The sequence below is a fragment of the Aplidium turbinatum genome, chromosome 2, assembly GCF_918807975.1.
Source record: "Aplidium turbinatum chromosome 2, kaAplTurb1.1, whole genome shotgun sequence".
NCBI lineage: Eukaryota > Metazoa > Chordata > Ascidiacea > Aplousobranchia > Polyclinidae > Aplidium > Aplidium turbinatum.
The window spans coordinates 33,344,026-33,354,075 of NC_137473.1; the positions used below are offsets into that span (position 1 = coordinate 33,344,026).

At 36.2% G+C, this 10,050-nt stretch overlaps 1 protein-coding gene across 2 annotated transcripts; it reads left to right on the forward strand.

Annotated features, from left to right (window-relative positions):
* On the forward strand, positions 1-9,003 carry LOC145764743 (COMM domain-containing protein 4-like). 2 transcript variants are annotated; one of them, XM_082576401.1, is made up of 8 exons: positions 1-135; positions 1,714-1,785; positions 2,064-2,129; positions 3,437-3,476; positions 4,176-4,295; positions 4,795-4,961; positions 6,745-6,823; positions 7,023-9,003. In XM_082576401.1, exons 1-8 carry the CDS (start codon positions 133-135, stop codon positions 7,064-7,066), a joined length of 591 nt encoding a protein of 196 aa, XP_082432527.1. In that variant the 5' UTR covers positions 1-132; the 3' UTR covers positions 7,067-9,003. The 2 variants fall into 2 exon arrangements, with proteins under 2 accessions (XP_082432527.1, XP_082432528.1); XM_082576402.1 differs by lacking the exon at positions 1-135 and adding an exon at positions 451-546.
* The last annotated feature ends 1,047 nt before the right edge of the window (positions 9,004-10,050 follow it).

The following is a 10,050-nucleotide window of genomic DNA, read 5'->3' on the forward strand; positions in this document are numbered from 1 at the left end:
AAATTTCCTACGCAAAAAGTCTATCAAATAATTTTTTTTTGGAAGTCCTATTGTGTGGTTAGATAAAAAATTACATGAAACTTTGTCAATAATTTGAAACTCAAATGAACTAGCTCATCTTGATACTTCAGAATGGTGAGTGTTGACATGTTTTAGCTAATTTAAAAAAAATATTGTGGCATTTTTAGTCATTTAATCTTCAAGGTAAATTTAATGACAAAGGCTAATGTTTCCAAGAACTGTTCTTGAATTGCATGGTCGAATGGTGAGAACATCTGCATGACGCTCGAAAGGACATTGGCTTGTCACCACTGTGGACCACACAGGTCGAGACACTTAACGGCATGCCAGAAAATGGCAGCAGCTGACTTAATGACGACACATATCTCTTTATTGCTTCCATTTGTCTGTTATGTTGCATCTTGAATGTTTTGTATGTGATTGCAGTGAACTGTATCTTGTCACAATATGAATGCACACAAAATGAAACATAATTAGGCTATACAAAAATAATTACATCCCAGTAGACTTTTGTGGCCTGCACAAGTAAGTGGTGATTTTGTCAGGGTTGCGACAACAGATTTTATGGTGTTAATGTATAGTAGGAAAAAAAATGTTCTCGTGTCTTAGTTATTACACTATTTTAGTGCCTTTTTTTATATCTTCTGACTATGCCAAAGATGCTGTATTGCTGTATGTCACCAATGTAGCTTTATAAGGTGGTTCTGAATTCCTTCAATAGGGTGTTACTGTATGTGATGTTTAAATGGCCCAAATGCCTCCAATTAAAGATAAAAGCCAGATAAACATTATAACATTTTTATAAATGATTCAATTAATTGTATGATCTAGTAAGTCAACCATATATGAGTTGTGATGCCTTCAAAAGTATTGTAAAGTTCTTGTATTGTAAAGTAATTGTAAATGTTGTATTTATAAAGTTCAAAGTTGAGGCATACGGTAACTGGTAGAGGACCAAAAGGCAAACTAGGTTTCTGGAAAGGCAAATGTGAAAATATCCCCTGCTTTTGCTTCCATTGTATGTCACAAATGCAGCATGTGCATCAAAATTATGACTAGCGAGTATGGCTTGGTTTTTACCGCTAATCAAATTTAAACCTAGTCTGATTAAATACATATTTAAGTAAATTCCTTCATAAAGTATGATGGCCTGTTTTGTGAATATTGTTTAAAAAAAGCATACGAAGCCAAGCAACGTGATCAAGTTTAACATATTCAAGTTTATTACATTTACAGAAACACAAAATTATGCAACAAATTAATTTCCGTACGTTTTCAACATCACAAAAATAACTAATACTAATAACTCAACTATATGAGCTCTACGAGAATCATAGGTAACTGCATCAAAAGGTGTTGAACAGATCACATGATGTGGTAGAAAGGCAAGATGCAAAAAAAACTAATTTTAAAATACAGAGAGCAAGGAAGATAAGCGGGAAGCATACAATTGTCTATTCAAAAGTGGATTGTTGCGTTTTATGTACAAGGCTTCTAAGATTTTAGTTTGATAATATGCAGACCTGCCTCTGGACATGATCACAAATTGCTTGATAGAAACGATGTTTAAAAAACCAAATAGTTTATGACCTCAGCTCATTGTATGTATATATATTCCATTTACATTTTGTCACAGTAAATTACTTTTCGTTTTATTTTAATAACCATTTAAAATTTTTGCACATATTTTAGCGTTTCAGATTTTGTGGTGACCTGGATTGTCCTGATTGGGTGCTTGCTGAAATCAACATATTAGCAAGATTGGTAACTGACAAAATTGTTCATTAAATTATTTCACCATTTTTTGTATAATAATAGTGTAGGCCTACTTTAGTACAGTAACAGTATCATTGTCACGATTTAAGAAAAAGGCTTGTCAAGGTTTTATAGACTCTAAAACTGCTAAAGTCTTTTTCCATTGCAATCTTTTTGCGGGGTTTATTGTAGCAACTAAGAAATTGTTTAAGTTGTGTATGTTTTTTTATAATATATTTGTAGATTAATTATTGGTTTTATGTAATATTTCATGTGTTATTTTGCAGACTTCGGTGAAAATGAAGCTTTTGGTTGTTCAAGTTATTAAAGGATTGCTGGATGATGATATTGATGTGAGTTTTGGTTCAGAAACAATTCCTTTGTTACTAACAAGTACAGCTACCGCAAAATGACTTCGGACCTTTCTAAGTTTTCAAGAAAAACTAACATTTTGTATACAATGAAACCTTTCAATAAAAACAATCAACCATTCTTCATATTTTGTCATTATTAAAATCTTCTTCACATTTTTCACAATCTTTGCATTGTTTGTCATAATGCTTAATATTAGTCCTATGATCTGATGTAAAACGCACAGCTACAAACTGGCATAAATTTTGCTGTACGCAAAAAGGTCCGAAGTCATTTTGCGGTAGCTGTAGACATAACACTTGTCAATCACATGAAGATGGCTGAAACGTATTGTTATTGGAAATGCATTATATCATAGATTACTTGAATACATAAGTATAAGCACTAAATTTGGAAGTAAACTATTTTGTGCCTACACACTTACTAGTTCTACAGCCTGTTTATGTTAAGTTGAGTACTTTAATGTGACAGTAATTGTTTTTTTTTTAAAGGGCGGGGAAACCCAAATTAACTTTGCGATTTTTTTGTTTCAGCGTGATGTCATTGTGTACAACATGCGTTTTAGCAATTAAAAAATCCAAATTTTGTTGCCCTCGTCTCGCTAGGGCCGCTTTTGTTTGATACCCGTTTGCGAGGTCTCGTTGCGCATCAAGCTGTGATTCTGTTCGCTGTGACGTCACAAAGTACATATAGTTGTGGCCAAAAGTTTAAGACCAGACTTGATTTATGACGATTTTTGCATTACTTCAAAATACTGCATCAGATATAAGATGATGCAACTGAAACAATATATGATGCAGTATTTTGAAGTAATGCAAAAATCGTCATAAATCAAGTCTGGTGTTAAAGTTTTGGCCACAACTATATGTACCTTGTGACGTCACACCGAACAGAATCACAGCTTGATGCGCGCGAGACCTTGCAAACGGGTATCAAACAAAAGCGGCCTTAGCGAGACGAGGGAAACAAAATTTGGATTTTTTTTTTGTTAAAACGCATGTTGTACACAATGACATCACGCTGAAACAAAAAACTCGCAAAAAGTGAATTTGGGTTTCCCCGCCCTTTAAGTTATTGCTGTATCTCCTTGCTTAGGTGTCAATTTTCACAGTAGGCCTACACTACAGTACACTTTTTCATTAGGCCTATTGATTTCTTAAAAGAATTTTTTATTACAATATCATGTCTGTGTTAAAATGTGAAACCTCAAAGTTTCAATAGTTTCTTAGCCCAAGGTTAAATATTTCCTCCATTGAAAATTTGTTTCAATGAAAGGTTTATTTTACAGTTTACAAAAGTGGAAAAAATTACTTCTGATGCCAAATACGGTAAATATAAAGTGTGCGGTAACTTCGATTTAAGATAGCCTACACAAAATCTGATAAAAGTGAATAGTCATAGATTACAACTATTTGTTACAGAAATCCACAGTGTATTTGACCAGCATTCATCTATAACAATATACTGTACTGCAGTAGTAGCTAACTTCAAATTATAAAAGTCATATGCAAGAAGAAGAAATTGTAGTTGCCAAATAACTATAATATGTTGTGTGTAGTTTATTTGTTTTAACTCCTACAGGTAGTTCTGCATGTTAGCTTAATTCCGTTAGAAGTGTCATGTGCTTAAAATACATATGTGATTTATTTTCATCTGCATTCATCCATAGGGCAAGAATGTGTGCTTAAATTCCAACTATACATAACAAACTAGATTGCAACTCATGTTAGGATGTGTGTGTTCTCATACAATATTTTAGTTTGAGCAGTATGTACTGTAGCCATGTATTTATCTGTAGTCGGCTGTGGCATGCGATTTACATCTGTTGTGGGCTTTTACTAAGAACTTTCTGGCATCTCATTGAGCACATAGTGTTGATCAGCATTGTTTTCTCTCACAGTTGATCGCTTTTTTCCGCACTACGTAACTTACATTATAGCCTACCTGGCTATCAGCACGAATTAATCACTTATTATTAACTGTTAATTCTGGTACGTACCATCTACATCTAAGCAAAAATCATTTAGAAATTGGAGACATCAAGGCCAGTATTGCTGGACTGCAATTTATCATACTGAGTGCAGCCAAACATGACGTCGATGGTTCTACTTTATCAGATGAGTTGCAGCAACTTGGGTTACCGAAAGGTAACAATTTTATTTCATTCTGATCTGAGGTCAATATAAGATAACTGTTGGTGGCTTGAAAGCATGTTTTTTAAAAATCGTAAAATCGACACTATTTTTTTAAAATCGAAGTCACTTAAATGCATAATTTGGTAGACTATTGTATTTTGTATTCAGTAACAACACATCAGTAAACTAAAATCACACACCGCGCAAATCAATCCTACTTAAACAAGAAAAGTAAACGAGAAAATCAAATAAAGTCCCACTGCATCTTACACAATCTAAATGACAACCGGAGCTGCACAGTGCACAGTGGCCACAACGGTAGTAAGCTTATCTATTACTACTTTATCTAGTAACAAAAAGGAACCCAACTTAAAGTCATAAAGTAACAAAAGCTATAAAATACATAGATATTTAATTCCAGTTTGCTTTTTCGACAGTATCGCACTACCTAGTCAAAATAGTTTTCTGACAACAGCATATCTATAAATAAACTCTTAACTTATTTCGTCAGAACATTCTGCAAGCCTGTGCAAAACTTACGAAAGTAAGTTGCCTGCTCTCAGGGAAGATTTCTTACGGAAAAGTTTCAGACGGTCTGCTTGCCTACAAGATGTGGATTGGAAAATCAACCCAGTCTCTGTTGAGAACAAACAAAGGACCGTAGACATCCGAATGACCGTGAGTGGATATGTTTTCTGTAGCTCTTAACTTGAGATTAGCCGTAACAAAGACGATATACGTCGGTATTACAGCTGTGAGTCGGCCAAGCGTAAAATGAGTTTTACTAACAAATTGATTCCATAACAGCTCATGGTTCCATAATTAAATTAGCTTAGAAGAAAGTAAGATACTTTTTGCCGGAATGGCCCGTTTCGGTGAGTCCGATTCGGTGAGTCCGATTCCTTAACGGGGGATTTTTTCAATTTTTTTTTTAAATTATCGGGTACCGTAGCCTAATTATCATTGCCGTTTTAGGGTTTGAGGTTAGGGGTTAGAGGTTAGGAACTCACCGAATCAGACTCACCGAATCGGACTCACCGAATAGTAGCAGACCCACTTTTTGCACCGTCATCGGTTCGCGTACTGCGGTTGGGAACCACTGAAAATGTACAAATTGTGCATAGGCCTGCAGAGTTTTAATCCCGCCTAAACTGCTTGCTGTTTCCCCCGGCATACGGACGTTTAAACTTTAGAGGCCACTCATTTCTAGTCTGTTTAGTATTTTTTGGTCATTTGAAAATAAGAAAAGATAAACATTCTGCTGCAAAAGCTCGATATTCAATGGCTGCAAATGTTCAGTCACTCAAAGCTGTGTTATACCAATGACCTAGTCGGTCGGATCGGTTATTGAATCTTTAAAGCTGGAGTCGGCAACCTACGGCCAGGATCCAGCCCGCCAAGGAAAATCATCCGGCCCGTAGCCCCTTTGCAAATTATAGTTTTATATGGCCCGGCTAGTGGTATATTATAATCGTATGTGAAAACAAGTACTTTTTCATTAATCGTTTGGGTAGGCTGACGTCTTTGATTTGCAGCGTTTCTGTCAACAAGAAATTCAACATAAAAGCTCCATTATGACAGAAAACGTATTATTTTTTCCAAGTTAATGGTTCAAACAAGGAACTGCAAAGTTAATGTACTCGTAAATAGCTTAAAACAGCAAATTTCTCTGTTACAAAGGAAAGAAAAACTAATGAATCAGAAAATTCTTTTCGTAGCTACAAGATAGCACAATTAATTGCAAAAGACAAGAGATCGTACACTGATAGCGCATTTGGGAAAAGATGTACGGTGGATGAACTTACACAGTATGCCCAGAGAAAAAAAAACTATTTTTCAGGCAGCAGCAAGTCTTTCAGCAAGAACCGTAACTCGACGAAAAGAAGAGATATCTGAGATCGTAAAATAAAGTAGATCTACAGTTCTTCTCAATGGCGATAGATGAGAGCACAGACACGACAGATAGACCTACAGCTAAGCTGGCAGTATTTGTGCGTGGAGTAAATAAAGATTTTAATGTTGAAAAATTTGTTCAGCTGAATCCTGTCAAGGATATTACTACAGCCTACAGGAGCCGATATCTAAAGGCATTACGTCAACTCCTTGAAGTCATGAGTCTGGATCTATCAAAACTGATATTAGTAGGCTACGGCCCACCAAGACCATGTAAAGTATGGCTTTGGCCCGCTGTTAAAAAAAAAGATTGCCGACCCCTGCTTTAATGTATCATTTTTACAAGGTGCATATTTAAATTGTGTTTATCTCAATAAAATCTCTTGGAGGTGAAGGAACAAACTTTGTACAATGTCTGCCAAACAATACAAAAAAAAATGAAGATATTTGAAGATATTGAGAAAGTCTGATTTGCGTGCTTCTCATTGGTTTCGTTGAAACATGGTGCTCACTGCTCACACTACGTAGACTACAACAGCTTACCTCCGTTTGTATAATTTATTTTCAGTTGAAAAATCCCAACAATGGAGAAAGTGAATTACTAGAGTTTACCGTAAATGAATCGAAGTTTTTGGTGCTTTTACAAGGTAAGCTTCTCTCTTTAACGATGCTAAGTTCAACCGTATTTTGATGTTTGTGTTTCAAAAGTGATGTTTTTGTGTTGTCAATTACCTGTCACCTTTTATTAAAAGTAATTAATTTTCAACTGACGTGACATGTATCGATAAGTTGAATTTAAAATAGGAGGTTTTCTTTTGTGTTAAGTCTTGCTGGTTTTATTTTTAGAACTCAAGCAAGCCCAAAGTCAGATGCAGAATATCGATCTCTAACATGTTCCTGGTTTCCTAAATCCGCTTTCTTAATCCCAACAAGCCTTTAAAGTGCAACAGCTTGTATCGTTGTCATCATCCCATTGGAAAGTTTTAAACTGGAATGTTTCAGAAATGATGCACTTACAATTAAGACCTTCATATTTAAGATTAGAAAATAGTCCCCATTTGGGGAAGATCTGTGTTGTATGACAGCATGACAGCATGGGCTTTGCATGACAGCATGGGCTCTATCCAAGGGGGGGTGATCACCCCCCACTAATTGGAGTGGGGGGTGATCAATGCAAAATCACCCCCCCACTCATTTGGCTTTGAAAAGGTTTTGTGATATTTTATTGATCAAATTTTGAAAAATATATTTTCGCTGTTAGCACATTTTGAATTTTTTATCAATGTGAATATATATTTCATTTCAATATGATCGTTTGGTTTGGCAACCCTGAACTACGAGCCAGGCGTTTACACTGTGTTTTAACTTAGTTTGCTTGGTAACAACTTTAACAAGACAAAATTCTGCCACTGCAAATGACTAGAATGACACCGCCAACCAATCAGAACATGTTATAAGAGGCTACCGTCCAATTGTGACCTTTCTCGCACTTAGCCAGAGAGTTAATCTTTGTTTTGAACTTTATTTGGTAATTACAGAAGAAAAAAGTTGTGAGAATCGAACCCACGTCAATGAAATGACTACTTTCTAACCCTAACCCCTAAAAAGCCAACCAGCTGCCAACTTAGTCGGCAGCAGTTGCCGAGTGGTTAGCGCGTTGGACTCGCAGTCGAGAGCCTGCATGTGCGACTCCACCCCCCCGCACTTGCTGTTGTTTCTCTGGGGAAGAAACTTCACTATAAGTATAATTGCCTCTACCCAGTGATCGATTTCGAGTAATGGGTAGTACCAAATTTAAGTCATAAGTAGAGTAGACAACCGGAAACAGACATTATCGTCGGCTGCAGCGTGGGTCAGGTGTACGTCAGAAGGCGTACACCGATGCATAGCGTTCAAGTCCGCTTTCTCGCAATGCAGGGTAAAAATATGAAAAACAAATAAACAAACAAATAGCTGATAGAAAATCCAGCACTTGATTTGCTTTGTATCATCTTCTTTTCGTCCTTTTTCACGTCACGGAAAACGTAGTTCATGATTGGTTCAAGTTTTCATTTGCAGTGCCAGAATTATTTCCTGTTAAGTGACTACCAGTTTGCTTACCCAAAAATGCCCTTTCCGAAACATACTTTGTGAAACGACTTGGAAACCCTATGCTTCGATCAGAAAGAAGCTGATGCAGCAATGGGAGGTCTGGGAGGCTGCGCCCCCCAGAAGTTGAAATGACTATGACGATTTTAGCCCACTGTCCAAAAATCACCCCCCCAAATTCTAAAAGTGGATAGAGCCCCTGCATGACAGTCATTTATTTGACAATGTTTTATGCATAGGTTAGCCTAAATTGCCTAATCTTCTATCCCACGTGATCATCTCTGTGGCTTTCATATCTGTTTATTACGATGTTTCATTCACCAGTGTCGGATTGTTGTACAGGACTTGTAGACACTTCCATAGCCGAATCAATAGAGATTATTGACTATAAATTCCCTGGAAACTAATTTAAAAAAAATGTTTATTGAAAAGTGTTTTTTTTTTCACTTCTGAAACTCTTGACTGGTTTGCGGTCAAAGAACCGACTAATTCTAACAGATTGATTTTCTTAACGATTTTGTCCTCCATACTCTGTCTTGTGTTAACCTAGAGAAGAACTGGCAAGGTGCAAATCGTTGCCATTTGTTCAAAATTTCTGTTAAACACATAAACATGTAGTCTGTTTTAATTAAACTTTTTCACCGGGCGGAAACTTTGGGTGCACGATGTTAGTCTGTATAGCTTAACCATATTTTATTGTTTATTTTTTCATACAGTGCAATTACAATTTATCCCCTTACGTTTGCAAATGTTAAGTCTGGCTTGGCCCAGCGAAAGCTTATGATCGTTGCTTAGTAGCCTACGGTAAGCTCTAGTCTAAGTCTTAACGTGATGAATCTGTTACGCTTGAAAATCACAGAATAATCATCAGTAGGGCGACTGGTTTGCTTGACCGAATCAAAACCTTCACCATCCAAAGTCATTTGCTTTTTGTGCAACTCCATGATTAGTTAGCTTCTTTTTTCCTGATCTTGTTTCTTTAGGCTACATTTTTTAATGAGCTAAGTACTAAATAGGGTTGTTAACCTCCACTAGAGGGGAGGGGAAGCTAATTTGAATTTTAGCCCTAATTTGTTTTCTGCGATGCAACAGCATATCTTATTAAGTCTGGTAGGCAATAATGTTTTTAAAATTTTCATCCAAACCCCTCCTACCTTGAAAGCCAAGGTTTTGTTCACAGCCGCAAACCAAAGGTAAAATTAGTGCTGTGGTCATTGGACAAGGCGTTTTCAATCGTTACTTGTTAAAAAATCATCACAATTTGATGGCACTTTTCAATTACAATTTTCACCATAATAACTGTAGGCATCAATCCTGTGCCAAGTAATGCCCGTGCCTAACCTTAGTAAGTCATCTATTCTATTAGCCTACTATAGCGAAATCGATTCTTAATAAATTACACTAAGAGGTTATTGTGCAAATGCCAGCATTTGATGAATGCAAAATAGCAGTACCAAAATATATCAATATATAGGCTATAAATAAATTGATTTTTCTGATTTGGTGTGATATTGTTTACATTGTTTCAAAGGCTTCCAGTCAACTTATACTTTTATGAACAATTTGATGACAAAAATAACTAATTTGCACAATTTAAAGTTGTATTTTATAGATAAAATTCAGTACGGTAATCACATTTCAGTCTAGCACAGTAGTGTAGGCCCTTAGGGGTCAAAAATGATTTAAAGCTGTTCTTCAAGCACGAAGTATTGTTGTACCCTAGGCCCAGTAGCGTAGCCAGGAATTTTGAAAAGGGGGGTTTTGACGACCCAGCGGCGGGGGGTCT